The sequence below is a fragment of the Lithobates pipiens genome, unplaced genomic scaffold, assembly GCF_037356315.1.
Source record: "Lithobates pipiens isolate NorthernLeopardFrog02 unplaced genomic scaffold, aLitPip1_a1.2 Scaffold_22, whole genome shotgun sequence".
NCBI lineage: Eukaryota > Metazoa > Chordata > Amphibia > Anura > Ranidae > Lithobates > Lithobates pipiens.
The window spans coordinates 99970919-99992679 of NW_027507784.1; the positions used below are offsets into that span (position 1 = coordinate 99970919).

The 21761-nt window shown below is 41.1% G+C and overlaps 1 protein-coding gene across 9 annotated transcripts in view; it reads left to right on the forward strand.

Annotated features, from left to right (window-relative positions):
* Window positions 1-21761, forward strand: part of DYNC1I2 (dynein cytoplasmic 1 intermediate chain 2) — a 160521-nt gene that overhangs the window by 45279 nt on the left and 93481 nt on the right. For 5 of the 9 annotated variants that reach the window (XM_077447990.1, XM_077447992.1, XM_077447994.1 and 2 more), the window contains exon 5: window positions 13144-13288. In XM_077447990.1, coding sequence (XP_077304116.1) covers window positions 13144-13288 — 145 coding nt within the window. The remainder of the gene's footprint in view (window positions 1-13143; window positions 13289-21761) is intronic. The other 4 variants (XM_077447993.1, XM_077447995.1, XM_077447997.1 and 1 more) reach the window with 1 other exon arrangement.

Here is a 21761-nt window from a genome sequence, read left to right on the forward strand (position 1 = left end):
AGTCTTTGGGGCGGTTTGGGAACGCTCTATACAGTGCTCCAAAAATGCCCCTGCCCATTGCAATGAATGGGCATCGCTTCTGAAGCACCAAAACACTGGCATTTTTAACTCCTTCAACCACTAAAAAGTGCAAAAAGCACCACTTAAACACCACTAAAATGAGCAGCGCTTTACCGCTAATGCACAGACTGCCCCAGTGTGAAAGGGCTTTTAATGGCCAGTTAGAAGGCAGAGAGTAGGGAGCACCTTGATATTCCTCAACTGTAATGGAGCAGTGGCGGCCCGTCCATTAGGGATGCACGGCCGCTGCCCCCCCCCCCCCCAGCCATGCATTATGCCCCCTGATCTACATGCAGGGTGCCAGACGCATATCTGTTACTGCCCTGACCTTAAAACTTGTAGTAAAACCCTTCTACCTCCAATATTCCCAGTTTGGCAGATTCTCAGAGTTGCTTCCTTTTTATTATGCAGGGAATAATTGCAAGAGCTTAGTGGTATTTGCTGGAACTGGCTATCATGTGGCGATCCATCACTTTTAAATATAGGAGATACCTTAAATGGCTGATCCTATATCAGATTAGATTGGGTTTATTATTGCCACCACGCTATATTCAGGAACATTTCTAGGAATTAGTAAGCAACTGTAAATATGACCACTTTGGCCCATCATCTTTGTTACTCCATTATTAATGCAATTACTTTTGATACATTTCCTTCACAGTCCCTGTCACAAATAGCTAAGACACTGGACAAAAGTTGAAGCCAGTGTCACATATTAAGACATAGTAGCTTGTATTATTATCTCCGCCTGCAGTGAGGGACCTAATCTTCTCATGCCTCATTACGTTTCCACTAGGCATTTTCTCTTGTTCAGATTACATGCTTAAATAGGAAGGAGGGGGGTGAGGATTTAAATGTAAATGATTTTGTAAATCCTATGTAACCTGTCAGCAGTTTTGAAAGAACAAATAAATTCTTATTGATACAAGCAGCGTCTCCGTTTCAAAGGGAAATTGAGGAATTTAGATGCGGCTCCTGGGGATGCTGCATCATTGTGTCCCTTTATTCACACTGCATACACACTCCTAACGACTTTTGTACCGCTGGACAGGACTTGGAGGAAAGAGAACAAACTTGATTTTGTTCCCCGCTAATCCATGTACTTATCTTAGGGAAAATGTGTGAGTGAGGACTAGGCAGTTTAGCGCATTGATGACAAAAACTTATGTTGATCTTGTTGATGTTTTTTTGATATATATATATATATATATATATATATATATATATATATATATATATATATATATATATATATATATATATATATATATATATATATATGTATATATATATAATATTATACATTTTTTTTTAATATAAGGGTTTACATCTATGCTACATGCAGTGACCAGCATACTTCATGTACATATTTCACATGTTTATAAAATTGCAAGTGCGGGAAAAAAGCATATAAAACCAACATTTATTTTTCGGTGTTTGGCATCATGTTTCACCGTTTACTTAAATAATTATTTGTGAAGCTATGGAAAAGTTTCCTACTTGGAGAACCTGCCAGTAAGGCCAAGTCCTGTTGCAAGCTGACAACAACAATCCACTGCTTTGTAAGTATCAGCAGCAGTGTTAACTCTCCATGTGCTCTCCTTCCGTTGGCTGTTGAGCCACCTCTCAAGTCTTTGGCAGCCCAACGGCTCACTAAGAAAGCTTGCATGACGGGGTGACAACACTGCTGATTATTGAGAAGCAGCTGCTTGGCATTGTCAGCTTGCAAAAGGAAGTGATCATACTGGCAGGATTTCATATAATAAACTTGTAAACCAATTCACAAAAACTATCCTGTGCAAAAATTTAAAATACATACTCTCCTATTTGGCTACAGCATCAATCTTATGCTGCATCTGTACCCTACTGCCGCTAATACCAAAACTTCAGCGATCAAAGACCAATGATCGCTCACTTCTCGGTCTTCAGTGGTGAACAGAGAGCCAGTGATTGTCAGTCACTGGCTCTCTGCTCTGCCCCTCCAGAGCTCACTGGATTGCTGAGCCATGGAGAGGGTAGGAGCACCTGGGCCGGGCTCTCAGGGGCACGATGAGGGGCTGAGCCAGCTGTTGTCCAGGCATCTGAATGGATCTCCAGATTAAAGCTGGAATCACCCAAGAGCCTGGACCACCTGAGTGATATCAGCTGACGGCAGGCTTTAGCAGGAATGCAGAACTAAGTGCACTCCTGTAGCCCACAGGAGAAGTGGGTTCAAAAGAGCTTTGGCCCTACTTCTCCTTTTTATTAATTTGTATGCAGAGATGCATGATGCTAAACATAATGAAAATTGATTTAGAGTTTACATACTGCTCTCCACTCAAAATTCACAAGTTTCACAGTGCATGTAAATTGTAGCAATCAAAAAGAAAACAAAATCCATATCATGTGTTGACTGAAAACCAAGTACAAAAGATACTAGAGAAACTTTAATTTGAACAAATCACCAGGTCCAGATTACTTACAACCATGACTCCTTAGAGAACTTAGCTCAGTTATAACCAAGGCACTATTTCTAATTTTAACACTTTACTGAATGAAATGGTGCCATCTGATTGGTGTAGAGCAAATGTGGTACCAATTTACAAAAAACAATCAAGATGTGTATATACCAGGAAACTACAGACCAGTTAGGCTAACATTAATAGTAAAAGTGTCATAAGTGACGATCCGCATAGATTTATGAAAGACCATTCTTGTCAGAACAACCTGTTATCATTCTATAAGAAATTGGTGGAAGTCCAGAAGTCCAAAATTCATCTAGATTTCACTAAGGCATTTGATAATGTGCGTTATAAATGTTTAAAGTGATTGTAAACTCTCACATTTACCCAGTGAAGTGAACAGCCTCAGATAATACACAGGAATGAAACAAATCTCCCTACATAAGTTTTACATCTGCTGTCTTCCTGAACGGTACGTTTGGCTGATAAGGTAGCTTGACACGGAACCATGGTATCTCCGAGAAGATCCTCCATGAGCTAGTGGTCTTGACGAGCATTATCTTACTGTCGTTTCCTAATTCTTCATTTCCTTTTTTTTCTCGCTGATTTCTGGATTTCTTATATATGAACCCAGTTGGCTCGTGGTCAATTTCCTTATGTTTGTTGTTACTAGGAACGCTTCTCCAGGAAACTAGTACCAAGTTTTTGCACAACCAGTTTGACCGATTCTCCTGTAGTTTACGTTTTAAATAATAGCTAAACCTAATTGCAAATTTGAAGGCTTTATTTAGTACCTAAGTGTATTTTTGGATGTACTTTACTCCGGCTTGCTATTGGATTCTTGCAAGATTTCCAGTGTTTGTTAATCTTCTCCTTTTTCTTTTTTTTTTTTTTCCTTTTTGTATTGGTAAAGAATGTAATAGAAATGGTCATTTCTAAAAAAAAAAAAAAAAAAAAAGTTCAGATTTCAGCAGTGGGTCTGCACTTGCACTGTGTGAGTGCCGATTAGAGGAAAGTACATAGGCAGGGAAGGAACACGCAGAGCTGCAGTCTGAATAGATCAGCTCCCTACCTGACACAAATTTTTAGCTACTGTTATCTCATGTGTTGGAGAACTTGTCAGAAGTGACTCATGCTGATAACAGTGGAACAGAGCACCAGAGAGAAACAGCACTTAGAGCTTTGGGGAGAGATAAGTAAACACTGCAGACATATGTGCTTAGATCAAATTTCATGAATGAGGTTTACAATCACTTTAATCCATAAAATAAGATCTGTTGGAGTTGATGAAATTATATGTACATGGATAAGGAAAGCAATCCCCCACTGAGCAGAGCAGGCTCCGTGTGAAGGACCCTAAGAGTTAAAGGAGTTGTAAAGTCTCAAGGTTTTTTACTATGCATTAAGGTGAAAAACCTTCCATGCTGCAGCGAATAGAAAATTAATAAGGGGGATAGAGGACTTCGACCATGAGGATTGATTGCATAGATTACAGTTATCCACTCTGGAGAAGAGGCGCTTAAGAAGGCATAGGATTACAATGTACGTATACAGTATATCAAAGGTGATTCCAGTAACTGTAATAAACTCTCCCTCACTAAGGTTCCCGAAGAGGACCCTTGACCAACTGACCATGATTTGAGGTTAGAAAGAAGGTTTAACTTTAGATTATGGAAATAGTTCTTTACTGTTAGAGCAGTAAGAATGTGGAATGCCCTCTGCCAGAAATGGTACTTGCTGAAAGTATCATCAACTTCAAAACCTTTTACATATCTTTCTCTGGAAGCAAAATATACAGGGCTGTGGGAATTGTTAGACAATAAAAAAAAATCACACACATATAGGTTGAACTGGATGGATCTGGGTCTTATTTCAACCCAACAAACTATGTTGTATAGGAGTTCAGCTTGATTAACTTTTACACCAATGCAGGGTAGTCAGAAGAAAATACATTGACAGTTGGCCCTTACTTTACTTTACAGGTTCTTTGATTTGGCCTGACTTCTAGATAAATTATTCCGCCACTGCATAAATATAATACACAACCTGTTGCTAATGTATTTTGATAAGGATGCCTTTTGAGAATATTTTTTTTTTTTTCCCTCTGAAGACTCAAAATGACTACAAAATGTCATTAAAAATTCTTGTAGCACTTTAAAAATCACATTAGTCACCTTAAATTACCCATAATCCGTGCATTGTGCCAGCATGCCAAAGGCGTGACAAACCAAACTAGAAAGCTGAGTGGATGCCGTGGCTTACAGCTCTTTGCCCACCACCATTGCTTTTTTGCATATCTGATTTATATGGTGGCATAGTATAGGTGTGTAATGCAGGTCACCTGGCTGAATATGTGAATTATGGTACTAGCTCCACAGTAAGAATTGCTCTTTGGTAAGGATCATCTTCTGGTTTATATGCTTGGAAAGGACTGCTGATTTTGTTGGGTATCTAAATAGATGCTGGAATAAAGGTTTTATAGATGAGCACAACTAAAATGGTGTCAGGTGGCCCTATGGTGTATCGTAACTCTGTAGGAATCATGTTTAAGATCTCTGCTTGTCTGAGATTGCCTTCTAGAGCTCATGTAGCAAAATGGTGACACTTTTATTGGTCACTTTTTTACATTGTGTGGACTTTTATTACAGTAGTTCTATTATTATGTCAGTTATCATCACACATCATTTTAAAATAAAACTTTTAGTTGGTATTCCCATTGTTTTCTGTAACATGAATTGGATATCTGTATAAACAAATAAACCAATTGCACCAGAATTTTAAGTATTTTTGACAGCATGCAGAATATTTTTGAGCTCTAGGTGGCAGTATTTGTCCAGAAGTGTGTTGAAGACATGGTGGCTCAGTATACATAAAGACCTGCACATCATTTAAAAAAAAAAAGCAAGCAAGGCTTACTCCAGGTTAAATATATACTTATTAGCCAGATTTACTAAATGTTTTCTTTAAAAAAAAAAAATGTTAGTGTTTAGGATCTTTTGTTTGGAACATTGTCATGCAGACTGTTGCTGTAATTTTTGCAGGCTGTCCATGTCCTACACTGCTGACCCTGAACATGTAATATAATTCTTGAAGACTTTGCACAGTAGTTAAACAGAATTCATTTCCCTGATTGACATTTCCTTTTTCAGTAAGCTAGAGAAGAGAGTATAGTGCGCTATAGATTACTACTAAGTGTTGTCAGTGTGAGAGAGGGCCGAGGAAGCGTAACCTTGAATGGCATTAGCATACAGCTGGTATAGAAACTAGTGTATAGCTTTATGTGAAGAATGGCAAGAAAAAGAATATCTTATGGCATTCGTTTGGGATATGGAAAAATGAACGTATATGCAAACCCAGTCGCTAAAATCTTGTATGAGCTTTCATTAAAAAAAAAAAATTACACCTTTTATTAAAATACTTTTTTTGTAATCTGGGAAGCTCCTTGTTAAAAAGAAGTATGGGATTTAAAAAAGAGAAACAATCATACCTAACTAGAAGGCTGCAGCAATGATCCGATGCTGCATCTGTCCCCCACCGCCTCCAAGACCTAAAATGAGAGATCACACACCTCTGCTCAGCTCTTGGTCTTCAGACTGCAGAGAGACTGTGACTGTCAGCCAGCGGCTCTCTGCTCTGCCCCCCCAGTGCTGACTGGAGCGCTGGGCTTTGGAGGGGATGGGAGCAGCTGGCTCAGCCTCTTAGCGCCTCGCTGGTTCATGCTTCTAGGTGGATCCCGACCATATAGTCGGGAGCTTTTCCGAGGGTGGACCTGTCCTCTGACATCAGCCAACAGTGGGCCTTAGCCTATCAGCTGAAATTGGGTCACAGAAGTGCATAACAAACTGCACTGCTGTGATCCATAGAAGAAGTATAGCCAAATCTTTGGCTAAACTTCTCCTTTTTAACCACTTGCCAACCAGCCACTGTCATTATACGCGGCAGGTCAGCACATTCCCGTAAATTGTCGATGGTGTAAGTCGGTACCTTTTTAAGGGCGATAGCAGGCGCTCACCACAGGGGACCCGCTATGCGTGGCCGGTGGCTGCGATGTCTGCTTGCCACCCACAATCGCGGGCACAAGAGACAGAACAGGGATCTATCAATGTGAACAGACAGATCCCCGTTCCGACAGGGAGGAGAGACAGATCTGCTGTTCCTAGTGATCAGAAACAGTATTATGTCTCCTCCTCCAGTCAGTCCCATCCTTCCATAGTTAGAAACACCTCCCAGGGAACACATGTAACCCCTTGATTGGTACACAGTAATCAATGCATTTTTATAGCACTAATCACTGTATAAATGTCAATGGTCCCAAAAAAGTGTCCGATCTGTCCGCCACAATGTCGCAGTCCCATTAAAAATCATAGATCGCTGCCATTATTATTGTTGGCTTTTTTTTTATTTTTTATTTTTTATTGCCGCTCTTTTTTTGTTTATAGCACAAAATATATAAACCAGAGATGATCAAATACCACCAAAAAGAAAGCTCTATTTGTGGGGAAAAAAAAGGACGTTGCTTTTGTTTGGGTACAACAACCATGAATTTGTCAGTTAAAGCGACACAGTGCTATATTGCAAAAGATAGCCTGGTCATTAAGGGGGAAAATCTTCCGGTCTGTTAGTGGTTAAAGCCAAGCTCCGAGCACAAAAAACATTCAATTACATTTATTTCCCAATACCCACAAAAGACTTAAATCCACTTTGTGTGCACCAAATGCCTTTGCAAACCCAAATATCTTGTAAAAGTAGCAGTGAGATCATCACTTGTTGTACATGGCCTGTTTAGAGAGCAGAGCAGTAGGAAGGGCCCAACATCCCCACTCGCTACAGCCTACCTGCAAAATACAGGAGAAAGTGAATATAAAAACAGTCGCCCCTTAGCACTGGCTGGTCTTTGTTACAGTAAGCTCTTGCCAAGGGAGGCAAAGTTTCACACTGGATTAGTGCAAGAGCTGGAAGAAATACCCAAAGCACACCAAGATTTAAGTAGGAATACACAAGTCTTTTTCGCAATTAGACCAGGGGTCTCCAAACTTTCTACACAAATGGCCCATTTACTGTCCTTCGAACTGTAGGACTGTGGCCAGTGATAGTAGAAATTTTACATGGTGTTAGTGAGAGTAAACCGTTCCCCATCTTTGGTATTAAGGGGAGAATAGTGCCCATTGTTGGTGTCCCCATAGTGCCCATTGTTGGTGTCAGTAGAGGGAATAGTGCCCCATTGTTGGTGTCAGTGGGAGGAATAGTGCCCTGTCATTGGTGTTCGTGGGAGGAAAGGTGTCCCGTCATTGTTGATCGGTGGAAGGAATAGGGTCTCGTTGGTGTCAGTGGGAGGAATAGCATGTCAGTGAGAGACACTAGTGTCCCATCATTGGTATCAAGCGGAATAGAATGGCAGAAACTATGGCCCACTGTTGCTGACAGTGGGGGTTATATTGCCCCAAGGGCCAGATAAATCAAAGGGCCACATCGGGCCCCCAGGGTGCAGTTTGGAGACCATTGATTTAGACAATATTTGCTGGAGTGCATAAATATACGTTACTGACCACCATCGATCAAATTTACACACTATTGATGTTTACATGTTGGCTGGCTCACCTTGGCAGTCATGACTTAAAGTGGTTCTCAGGGCTGAAGCTTTCATTCTATGCATGAAGGTAAAAAGCCTTGTGTGTAGCTCCCCCTCTCAGCCCCCCTAATATTTCCCTGAGCCCCCTTTATACTCACCTGAGCTCGATCCAGAGATTTACATGAGAGCAGAATATCTCCCAGGTGTCTCCTTTCTCATTGGCTGAGTCACAGCAGCGGGAGCCATTGGATTCTGCTGCTGTCCAGCACAGCCAGTGAGGAGGGAGCAGGCATGAGCTGTGCTCTGCGTCTGACACACAGGTGGCTCAGGAGCGAGCACACATGAGTGCCCCCAGAGTAATAAGCTTTCTATGAGGGCACTCGGCAGGAGGGAGGGACCAGGAGTACTGACTGAGGACCTGAAAAGAGGAAGATTGGAGCTGCTCTGTGCAAAACCATTGGGCAGAGTAGGTAAGTATGACATGTTTTGATAAAAAAAAAATGTATTAAAAAAATTAAAAGCATGTTACAGAGCAAGCTGGATTCTCCTCTTCTCGGGTCCCCCGTCAGCACTCTGGGCCATTTGCTGTGAGGACGCTTGTGTGTGCTTGCTTCCGAGTCGACTCTCTGTGTCCATAAGACACATAGAGCGTGGCTTGGCCCAGCCCCCCCACTCCTACCTGACTGGCTATGATTTACAGCTGCTGGAGCCAGCGTCCTCCCCCTTGTCTTCATGAAGCCTAGGACTATCTCGTGGCGGGTCTTTCGTGCAGCCCACCTGGGCACAGGCAGCCTTTCATGATTGCCCTGTGAGTGGAACATGTTACTGTGTGTTACATTTACTCATTAAACTATTTTACACTATTGGTCACCTGATGCCTCTCTCCCCTTCCCCTCTTCTGAATCAGAAGGGAGAGACCTGGGAGAGCCTCGGGTCTCTTGCACATTGCTGGATCGGGCTTAGGTAAGTATTAGGGGAGGGGCTGAGGGAGGAGCTGCACACTGAAAGTTTTTTACCTTCATAGAATGCATGAAGGTATAAAATCTTGTGCCTTTACATCCACTTTAAGGCTGGTCATTCTACACATGGACTTCCATCCACCACATGATTGACTCATTCAGAGCTGACATGTAAACAATAGTGTGTAATCGTCCGCTGCTGATTTACACATTGTTGAGATTTATATGTCGGCCCTAAACTGTAGAAATAGCCAATAAGGTCCATGTACAATGAGCTGTGGGGGCAGAACAAGAACACAAAGCTAGAGCAGTTACATTGTTAGGCGTGTGTATGTGCACGCACAAAATTGCTGTATTCCCCCAAATAACAAAAGGTCAAACGCCTTTTATACTATTCATATAGAGTTGCTCTATCCTAAAGACATGCTTTTGGATACAAATGGCTTATATATTGTATTTGTACATAGATCTGCCATAGCAACACTTTTCGAAACCTGTTAAAGCACACAAATGTGTAGAATTTCACTTGTGCTGACCATGAAAAGGAATAATAAATGACTGTGGCCTTGCTTAAAAAATAATATATCGTTTTTCATTTCCATTAATTTAAATACTTGTAAGATAGAACCTCAATGATGTGCAATAAAGTTCCTTTCATTTCTCAGATGAACATTTTAATTACAGGTTTATTAATATCTACAGAAGCATAGATGACATTAGCGAGGACATTTTTGAGTTTTTGTTTTTTTGCTAAGATCCTGCCATCATAAAAACGTTCCACTCCTATATACTATTCTGTCTTTTTAAACAGTATAGGAATGGGATGGTCAGATATAGCTTGAAAAATGAGGTTTATTGTAGACAGTCCTTTACAGGGGTAAATCTCCCAGAAGTCAAGTAGTTAATCACATTCAATTACAATATGACTTGTGTCACAATTGTAAATGCTATATTTAATTTTTTTCCACGAAAGTGGAGTTACCCTTTAAGGTTTAGTTTTGACTGGACTGTCCCATTGTTGATGGCCTTGCTCAGCACTTTTGATCTGTGCTTCTAAAGTAGCATTCTGGGCATCCTAATTTCGACCTTCATCTCACACCCACAGAATATAATGGTGTATGTTTGTAGTCTAGGGCTGCAACTAACTATTATTTTCATAATCAATTAGTTGGCCATTTATTGTTTTGATTAATCGACTAATTAGATAAAAACCTCAATAAAGGGATGATGTATAATTTATTTAATACTCATAAATATCTATATGCAGCCATAAATATAAATATCCAGCTATATAGTTATAACAGACAGATATATGTATTATTAGAGGTTGGATCTGGTACACGTCAGACTCAAAGATCAACATTTTTTAAATTTATAAAGGCCTAAAACACTGTTTTGCAGATTTTTAGACAGGACTGTAATATTCTACATGACAGACTCCCTTGTAATAGGCGGGTAGCTTGATGCAAGCTCTCTGCGCCTGCTGTCACTTATGCTTGCCATACAGGAACACATTTCTCTTTTGGAAATGCTTGTTTTAGGAAAATTAATCTGATTTTCTAACCATAAGTGGGGTCAAATCTGCATTCGTTTTCAACCACAGTGACAGGGAAATACGAAGGAGCAGAATAGAAAACTTTTCTTGATCAAACACATTTTCAAATAGAGTATGTGGTTTGCTCAGAAGTTATTTGTTTTTAAAAATGAATGTTAAAGCGGTTCTTCACCCTAAAGGGGAAGTTCCGCTAATCTGATCCCTCCCCCCCCTCCGGTGCCACAATCGGCACCTTTCAGGGGGGAGGGGGGTGCAGTTACCTGGATAATTCAGGTATCTGCACCCACTTCCGGGCAGACCCCCGCACATGCCCCCCCCCCTCCCGTTGTGTTCTGGGAAACACACAGTTCCCAGGACACAGCGGGGACCAGAAAAGACGCGCAGCACGACTTGCGCATGCGCAGTAGGGAACCGGGCAGTGAAGCCGCAACGCTTCACTTCCCGATTCCCTGACAGAGGATGGCGGCGGGGGCAGCAGCGAGACGAGCGATAGCTCGTCATCTGCCGCAGACATCGCTGGACCCTGGGACAGGTAAGTGTGATTTTATTAAAAGTCAGCAGCTGCAATATTAGTAGCTGCTGGCTTTTAATATTTTTTTTTAGGTGCAGAACCACTTTAAAACCAAGTGGAATTTTCAAACGACACTCGTCCATTCTTCGAATGTACAAAAATGACATACAAATATTCAAGCAAATATTCACGCCCAAAAATCTATGAATGTATGGCCAACATAATACATTTAGTAGCAGCAGCAGCAGCATGCTTTTATTTAATCATCTGTTATGATGGGGTTAAAAAAATAGCCCTTTATAGTGCAAAGACAGCAGATCATTACTACTATAAGGGATTCATTTTATACAGTGAAAGTAATATGTTGGACACGTGGTGCGCATCGGAGTGAAAGCAGCCTTGGACCCCTTTCACACGGTCAGTCCGACAGTCTGACCAGTTGGACTTGTGTTCTACCTCCAATATGATCCGCTAAAAAGTATTGTGGGCTACGTCCGTGTCCGCTCTGCAAATGCAGAGTGGACATAGACATGTCATCCACCCGCTCCACTCATTGTGGCCTGCTACCGGTTACCAAGTTTCTTAAGTGGCCCTCGCTCTTCAAAAGGTTGGGCACCCCTGGTGTATATGATATACCCAGAAGTCTGATACATATGGGTAGTTTAACCCCTTTCTCGACACGCCATCGCAGTTGTACTGTGGCAGGTTGGCTCCCCTGTGCGAACCAATGTAGCTGTACATCAATTCGCCTCTAGACATCCTTCTTATCAACTGATGACATCACTGGTTAGGATGCCGGTGTCTAGAAGGTCGTAATGGTGCATAACGTTGTCAGCCTGCACATGGAGTGTGACCTTATCGTTGTAATGGGGCTCCTGACTTCCTCATACTCGCTTTGCGTACCTTCCTACATCACAGCTAACAATACATGCCACTACTGAATATGTTGTAGTATGTGACCAGCTCCCTTGTGATGGTGCCAACGCCTTGCCAATCGCTAAGCCCAAACACTGTCACATGACCAAGTAAATTACATTAAAGCTCCCCCAGGTTGCCGATGCTCCAAAATATTTAGTGGCAAGTATAAGGGAGTGGGGACTTTGCAGAGCCGCTGTCATTTTTCCTTGCATTGGCAAGGTGGCAGTGTCTCTTTAATCTCTAAGAGGCGGTGCTGTCATCCAAATTATTATTTTAGAACAGTCCAATTGTAACTTTTATGGACCGCATTAAAGAGCAGTTTTACTTAAATGACATCTAAAGATTCCTGTATGACTGACTAAAGACACACTGATGCACAGGCCTCATTAAAAACCCCAAAACTACCTCCTGCAACATCAGTGCTTCATTGAAGAACATTACCTTTGCTTCCTGTCCTGTAGCTGCAACAGGAAGTAAAAGGAAAACTCAAGTGTGGGAAATCACCTCTTGGACAGTTGTCATTACAGCAAGTGTTCCCATTGGGAGATTTCCTCTCTATTCCTGTTCTAGTGGCAACTCAAACTTTCAGTTTTTTGAGCATTTTCTTTTCCACTGATAATGATCATCATCAGGATAGATAGAGGGTGAATCTCCCTTACCGGGACATAGACAGCAGAAATAAAATTGATGGGTTCTAATTCTCATCCATTCTGTCTAAAATAATTAAAATGAAGTGTTTAATTCTACTTTAAATGGAGGCCATAGTTCTTCTTTAGCTAATAAACATAATGCTGTGATAGCTTTGCATTGAGCTTCTGCCTTTATGCCTCAGCCTGAAAATGCAATGTCACAAAAAAATGGAATGTCCTAAACCTCTCATCCTTTTCTCATTCTTTCTCCCCTGCGTGTCACCGACATGTTTTATGCAAATGCATGAGTAATCCAGCATGTGATTGGTAACTCTCTCTTCCCTTCTTTTTTCCCATTCTTCATCTCCATCCATGTATGTTTTTGGTTTGCCATCCTTCTCTTTCTGTTATCCCGTTTTTTGTGTTTTTTTGTGTGTTTTTTTTTTTTTTTTTTTTTTTTTACCAACCCCTCACTTTAACTTGCTTTGGAAACATCTTAAGCGGTCCAACCCCTGCGAATAGTAACAGAGGATACGTGTCTGTTTCACTATTTAGTCCCTCCACCTACGTCTCCCTCCTCTAAGTCTGTGAGCACACCGAGTGAGGCTGGAAGTCAGGATTCTGGAGATGGCACCGGAGGAGCAAGGTATGTGACAATGTTAAGTAATTACTGTAACTGCTGTGTAGAAGTAATTAAGAATGACCTCTACCTAAAGCTGTAAGTCAGTTTTGGTGTTTTGTGGGTAAAGTTTGGTTTGGGCAGATGGTAATTTTTTCAAGTTGTCTTCCAGGGCAGCATCTGAGATGAGTGCTGCCCTGGAAGACTTCCTAGAAAAGGAATTGACAGGTACCTAACCTTCTTTTATCAGTCATCTTCCAGGGCAGCACTCGTCTCAGATGGTGCCCTGGAAGACTTCCTAGAAAATTAGTTACCAGGTGCCTAACTTTGTTTTCAAGGCACTGATTAGTTCAGGTTTAGAGTTTGCGTTAAGCAAGCGTTTGATGGCTGTTTTTTATATGATGTGTCTTAAAGGATAAGTTCACATTTTTAGAAGATGTTACATGTTCCACCAGTTTTTCGGGTGAAGGATGTAACATTCCCACTCGTGCAACATCTCCCCAATCTATTGCATCTAGTGACAGTAAGCGCCATGAGGGTCTCTTCCCGCCTGGCCGCGTCATTCATTCACAAAATTATGCGATTGGGAAACTGCATGTACAGACTTTGCGGCTGACAGCTTATAGTTCTCAGCAAACTACCAGGGCACTGTTGATTGCTCTCAGTAGTTTGTCTCTTCCTGTCAGTGTGTAACTGTCTCCCCATATGAGGTACAAGCAGACAGATACACTGACAAGACTGTAGGAGTCCTGCGTGGCACCTGCGATCTGCTGATCTTGGATGCAATGCTTTACAGGCTCCTAGCAACAAAAATAATTAAGTGCACGTTTTTTAATTATTTTAATTATTTTACCTGCAAAAAGATGTGCTTTTTATAAAAAAAAAAAAAAAGGAGAAACTATCCTTTAAACAGTGACCAGGCTATATATGGTATTCTTAACCAGCAGTAAATTACCTTTTAAAAACCCTCACTGTCCTCTGTAGCTGCAGGTGTTCTAGAACAATTCATCCTCAAGGTTTACAGCAAAAATGTTCATTTTATATTAATAGCTTATTTTGCTGCCCTCTCCCGGCTCTGTCTTGACATCTCTAATGTAAATACAGAGCAGCTCTATAGTATCTGTAGCTACAGAGGTTGGTGACGCATTATTTTTATTTATTTTTTTCAAAGCATATTTTACTGCTTTCAAGAATATGTAAATATTTAAATGTCCATAGCCTGGCTACAGTTCTACTTAAACCATATAGGGATTATTGTGGTTTTCTGTGCAACTATATGCCCCTGTGTTATGCACCCACAAGGTTTTGCGGTTCTGTCTTTGACGTATCTGGAGAAACCAGTCACAAGATATCTCTGAGGCCTCCTGAAGAAACAATCTTATACCTATGAAACACGTTGTTATCCTCACTCCACTGAAGTATTAGTAGATTCTATACAAATGTATAGCAATGTGTACATATGTAAAAATATATTAATAGCTGTCTAGTGAGGAAAACTTGTTTACCTGTGAAGTAACATTTACATTATGTTTTTTAAAGAGCAAGTTCACCTTTTTGTAAAAAAACATTTAAAATAAATGCACATCTTTTTGCAGGTAAAAAAATTTGCATTTTTTTATTTACATTTTAGCTTGTAAAGCATTTCGCCCATGATCATCAGATCTGTGGATGCAATGCCCAAGATCCTACAGACTCTCAGCATACTGTTTGCCCGTATCTCAGATGAGTTGAATGATATAGTATGACAGTCATTCTTTTCAATATGACCCGCTGGCCTCTATAAATATCTCAGAAACCAACTTGGTGGAAAATTGCAAAATATTGACCACTTTATTGGTAAAATTTTATTTATGTGGTTTGTGATAATATGACTGAGAAATGATTTGCCATTGTGGTGAGTATTGTTTATATCTGAGTGCTTTTTTTATTATGTCTCTCATGACAGGTTACCTTTTATATAAACCTATGATTTTTCCCATGCAGAGAAGAGTTACAGGCCTGTGTTAATACCTCAGTGCCTAGCAATACATACCTCAGTTGAACCTGTTCAACTATTGGGAGCAAAAAATAAAATGCTCACATGACTTCCTGTCATGTGATTTTTTTTTTTTTTTTTTTTTTTTTTAAGGTGCTTGGTGATTGGCCCACTGCTGTCACATAGTGACGGGTAGAGCGTTCCCATGTGTGTGTGATTCAGAGCTTACAAAGATTCTTCTTTCTTCACTTCCAGCAGGGAAGGGAAGAAAAGTTGTTTGTAATGTTGGGGTTATGGGCATTAAAGTGCACCTGTTGTCATGCACTGCTTTAAAGTGAATATGTTTACCTGCACAATCTGGTCTCATTGCCCTTCATCCAAAATGAACTTCTAGTTGATTGGTGAAGGTCTTCCCTAAGAACTTATTTTGCTTTCTCTCATAATAATATTCACAGTTGAATACATCATTGTTTAATAAAGCTTGATAGAAATTTGAGATATTTTGGAAAAAATAATTTTTTTTTTTTTTTAGGAATTGGTTCATCAAAATTTGCTCAGTATATGGTCCTCTTTAGAATTAAACACTTGGTACTACTGTATGTGGAAGAGGTGTGATAGAGGTGTACATTTTATTTTGGTTCATATGAAAGTTTTATCCATGTCAAAGAGGTTCTTCACTGGGAGGGGGGATGCAAATACGAACAATCACCTGTCCAGGGATCCAGTGCCGTCCTCACCCAGGCTAGTTCTTCAGTAGTCTCCAGATTATTATATTATAATATTGGGATCACCTGGCATGAAACCGGCTGCTGATCAGATTTCATTTCATTTCACTCACATGTGTAAAATATTAGAAGCTGCTGAGAGCTATGACATGCTGGCACCCAAAGGCACCTGCAGCAATGTTCGGTGTCCTCTGTTTTGCCCGAATGCCAGGCAATGCCTCCTCTGTCGCAGGTTTTTTCAGACCATGCCTCTAATCCCTACGCATTTCAATTGGTCCATCATTCTGATTGGTTGCCTCCCTTGCCAATAGGAATGTGCAGGTGTAGGCTAGATTTTTTTTTGATAAAATGCTGAAGCTTTGGTCTTTCTGAACACCTAAAATTTAGATTGGGGAGCCGTCACTTCATGGCTTTCACTGTTCTTATATTTCTTTGTTGCATTTAATTCACTTTGTGATATTGAGCAGATCCAGTCTTCTGCTGGTCCTGGTCAGAGAGGTCGCACACCCCGACCCCACACCAGTTATCTGCATAGTATTGGTTTTTAGTGACATTACATTCTAATCCAGTTATCTCATTCTGTGAGTTTAACAGATCTTTCTGCAGCCTTTCTTTCATAAAGGACCTGCAAGTTTTTTAGCGGAGAACCCAGAAATATTTGTTGACTTCTATTTTAATTATAACACGCACATAGTTATACATTACAAAGCAATGCCTACGAATTATAATAAATGTTTTTAACAACTCTGTTACTAATTTTACTAACTGTCTGTAAGGTACCTTCCATTGTTTGGGTTTGTTTTTAAATTTGCGTATTTAATAATCTTTACCATTTCACAATCTCTAAAACGTGAGCCATGACAGTTCTAGGTTCAGTGAGTAAAGCCCCATACACGCTATCAGATTATCTGCTGAGTTTTTCCTTCAGATTTACCAAAACCATATAATATGAGGACAAACCTTAGGAGTTTCAATGTGTATGCAATCAGGTAGGCCCTTCTACTAGATGGTTTTGGTAAATCTGAAGGAAAAACTCAGCAGATAATCTGATAGTGTGTATGGGGCTTAAAAGTTTAGTTTTGAGCACAACTTTCCTGGTTTAGCCAATGGAAGGTACTTCCTAATGTAATGATCATGTCTAACATGGTGGTGACCTGTGATGTGTATTAACTTCCTGTATGTGCTTGTTTTACAGTTCCAGAAGTTCAGTTACCAAGAAGTAAAAGCGTATATCTTTTTATTTTCTTAAAATAGGTGTTAGAGTTCATGTATATAGATTTCTTCTGAAAGAAAGCTAATATAAGAATATGTATTAAGACTCTGCACCACCAGTTGCTGGTCAGTAACTCACAAATCACATCAAAGTAGCCCAGGACCCTTTGCCATTGTAGATTTGCAGCTGCACTGCATTGATGTAAATAGGCACCATAGGACACAATGTTATTTCCGTTGTCGTGATTCCATGCGATCCAAGTCGCTTCTGAAATCGCATCGGTGTCACCCAGGCCTTGGGTATCTAGCAAGTACTGATCTAGAAAATCTAATTTTCAAACTGCTGCATACTTATTAATGATGGTTATATGACAAAGCAGAACTAAACCAGATTTAGCCATTTGGTTAAAATTGTTACATTCAAGGCTTCTGTGAATGATGACGGTCACGGTTGCTTGTGCTCTCAACCGAGATGTCAAATCATCAAATGGCCAATTTTAGTTCCTTAGTGAATTTTAAGGCCGGGTACACACCTATGCGAATTAGATACAGGTTTCCTCTGAATCCAATTCGCATAGCAGGAGAATGGGACAGATTCCTTATGGAGCCGATTCACATATCTCCGTTGTATCTGCGGAGTACACTGCACAGAAACACTGTGCGTCTTTGGCTCAGTTTCAGGGCCAAATTCAGGCATAGAATCAGCCCTGATTTCTCCCTGAAAGGGGGAACAGGGACGCGCAGAGCTCCTGTGCGATCCGCAGTGGGTTACAGTGTGAACCCAGCCTAAAGGTTTTTTATTTTTTTAAGAAAGGTGTCAAGCTTATCTGCTCTGTGCAATGGTTTTGCACAGAACAGACGTGATCCTCTTCTTCTGGGGTCCCTGACTGACTTCTGCCTCCTCCTACCTTCCAAGTACCCATGCGGGCGCTCTCCAAGCCCTGCTGGCTTTCTCCGCCCACAACTTTCTCTTCATAGAATTTGACAGCAGCAGGAGCCAATGTCTCCCACTGTTTATCATTCTGCCCTGTGAGGAGGGAGAGAGCCGTTGCTCTCGTGCACAGCGCTGAATTAAAATTGGAGGACGAATCCTGGTCATGAGTTTTTACCTTAATGCAGAGAATGCATTAGGTAAAAATCCATAAGGTTTTAGATCCACTTCATTTGGATGCATTCAGCAGTTTACTGAAAATTGTTTTCTAAAAGGATGATTTGGGGGTGTGCATTGCTTTCTGTTTTCAGTTAGAGGGCCATCATGTCTACTGTGAATTTTTGTTTAACCACTTGCCGACTGCCTTCCGCACATATACTGCGGCAAGGTGGCTCGGCTGCACAAACCAACGTACCTGTAGTTTGGTCTGTGCATCTGGTAACAGCGTGCGCGGATCCGGCAAAATCAATGTCCGCCGGCCACCCGTGATCACTGGAAAGAAAGGCAGAATGGGGATATGTCAATGTAAACAAAGCAGATCCCGTTCTGTCAGGAGAGTTCAGTGTGTCCAAATATGTAGCAGATTAATTTCTTTATTGGATATGTATTATAGTAAAAAAAAAAAAATTTATTTTGTTTTTTGGTTATCTTTTTATTTTTATTTTTTGTTTATAGTGCAAAAAATACAAAATAGGGGATATATTTATGGCTTTTTTATTTTTTTGTACTTATAATGTCGGTGATCAGCGATTTTTAGCGGGACTGCATCATTGCGGCGGACAGATCAGATAGCTAGCTGACACTAATTTGGGAACCAGTGGCATTATTACAGTGATCAGTGCTAAAAATATGCATTGACACTGTATAAATGATGCTGGCAGGGAAGGGGTTAACATCAGGGGCAATCGAAGGGTTAACTGTGTACCCTCAGTGTGTTTCTAACTGTAGGGGGGGGGGTGCTGCTGAGCTCACTGCATGTACACTCTGATCAGTGTTCCTGACTAGCAGGAACACTAGATCAGTGTCCATGCCTGACAGCACGGCAGTCTGCTTGTTTGCATCAGCAGACCGCTGGTCTGTCTCTGCTGGGAACGATCACGGGTGGCAGGCAAACATCACACCTGCCGGGCTCGCTGATTGGCTTCCCCTGTGGCCATTCGGCGTGCAATCGTGGCTCCAGTGGCTTTTAGCAAAATCTCATACAGGTACGTGATTTTGCTTAATAAAGCCGCCTTGCTGCAGTATATGTATGGCAAGGGGTCGGGTTTCGATCAGCTGTCAGGTGCTGCTGTTGCTGGTAAAGGAACCCAGTAGTATAGCATTACGGCTTCACACTGGGACTCTACTGCGCATGCGTGTGGCACCGCTGCCCTTTCCTACTGGCCCGGTGGCGGAACGAGCTGAGCGGTGTTACGTAATATGTCTGGAAGTGGGGGCAGTATACCTGTCAAAGACACAGGTATGCGTAGTCTCCCCCACCTGAAAGGTACCAAATGTGGCACCGGAGGGTGGGTGGAGACAAATGAGCGGAAGTTCAATTTTTGGGTGGAACTCTGCTTTCAAGTGATATTAAAGGCTTTCTTAAAAAAACAACAAAAAACATGTCCTCCTCTTGTGTTTTGTGCAGTGGTTTTACACAAAGCAGCCTGGATCCTCCTCTTCTTGTGTCCCTCGCCAACGCTCGTCCCTCTCTCCTGCAGAGTGCCCCAGAGTAAGCTGCTTGCAATGGGAGCACCCAAGCAGGCCCATTCCCAAGCAGCATGTCCATTCACACACACACACAGCAATGGCTCAGACCTGCCCCCTCTCTCTCCTCATTGGCTCACTGGCTGTAATTGACAGCAATGGGAGCCTATGGTTCCCGCTGCTGTCTCAGCCAATGAGGGGGAAGAGTCCCCGGGGGGCCGAGGCTCTTGGGCACATCACTAGATCGAGATGGGGCTCAGGTAAGCATTGGGGGGAGGTAAATACTGCATAAACTGATAGTGAATTGTTTTTAATATCACATGCGATAGTTGGGGGGGGGGGGGGAGGAGAGGGAATGTGTCATATGACATCCTTTAGTGAATTGAGCCCATTAACATGTATACATTTATAGGCTAATGCCAGGCTATTTTGAATGGGCAAAATGCCACCACTACCTTTTTATAGTCCTGAAACTCGTATTTCTATTGGGCAGGAAGGCAGTCCATTATAGTGATGAGCCAATAGGAATTTGGGAAGGCAGGAGGGCGTGGGCTAATTTTTGACACTTACCAGGAAGTGAGGAGTTTTGCCCGTTGAGAACAGTTCAATAGTTGGGCAAAGCAGAAACAGGGGAAGCCACAGGCCTGCAAAAACTGCACAGTGCAAGCTCCTACTTTAAAAAAAAAAAAAAAAAAAATTGAATACGTCTTCTTAAGAGGTCTGCAAATTATGATATTAAGCGTGGTTACATGAGATCTCATTTACTTTGCTTCTGTCAGCCTGCAATTAGCTTGCCTTATAGTGAAGTTGCTTAGAAGTTAAATTACGACTAACCATTTGTTTGTTGACTCTGGCCAAGTGTATTTCATCTATGCCCACAAGTAGAACTGGCATCATTTAAAAGTCACATTCTCACCACTGCAGGCAATTCTCTTGTGGGTACAGTTTAAGCAAATTCCACTTTAATGTGTATTTAAAGCTTAAAGGGTAAATTAATTATGACTGGACTAGAATCACATAGGTGGGCAGCAAGCTGGAATTGTGTCAAATCTCTAATTGCTGGATACAGCCGAGTGATGTAGATTGAAATATGGATTGTGTGACACATCAGTGCAAGGGGTTAGTTTGTAATGTCACCCCTCACCCACTTCCAGTACATAAAAAGACTGGAGCCGCCATTGCAGAGCATGGGGGTTAAGCAGACCTGCCCAATTCTGCTGGGCTGCTGAATTTATATTAGACGTATGGTGGGTTTCACATGAATTGACACATCTGAGCCTAAGGCTGTGATTAACCCATAATTACAGCCGTGTCACATCTTGGCAAGACTATCAGTACCACATCCCAGTGGAAATGCAGATTGCTTCCTTACCAAGAACCGATGTGTTAGCCTTCTTCCTGTAGCAATAGTACCATTTCCTGCACATGTTTTCTGCTGTGGGCAATGTTACCAGATACTGATCATTCACACCCAGCATGTACGGGTCCTGCTTAGGATCACATGCTACAGGGGGATCAGATCTCACAGTGGATGAGAAACAGATTACAGCATTCACTTCAGTGCTGTGACAGACCTCAATACATCAGAGGGTCTGCTGTATCACAATTGCTGTGCTTTTTGTATCCCCAGTGAATTCAATATGAACAGACATATATGTTTTGCATGAATAACTGGCTAATGAAAAATGCCAGACAAATGTAAAACACACATGAATGTGTATGTCAGATGGCTGATTCTCTAGCTCTCTAGCTCTATATATATATATATATATATATATATATATATATATATATATATATATATATATATATATATATATATATATATATATATATATATATATATATATATATATATATATATATATATATATATATATATATATATTAAATTTGGACTTGATATACAAGTAGCGTCACAACTGTGTATAAAAGAGAAGAGAGGCGCCTCTAAGTGTAGCAATATCGTTA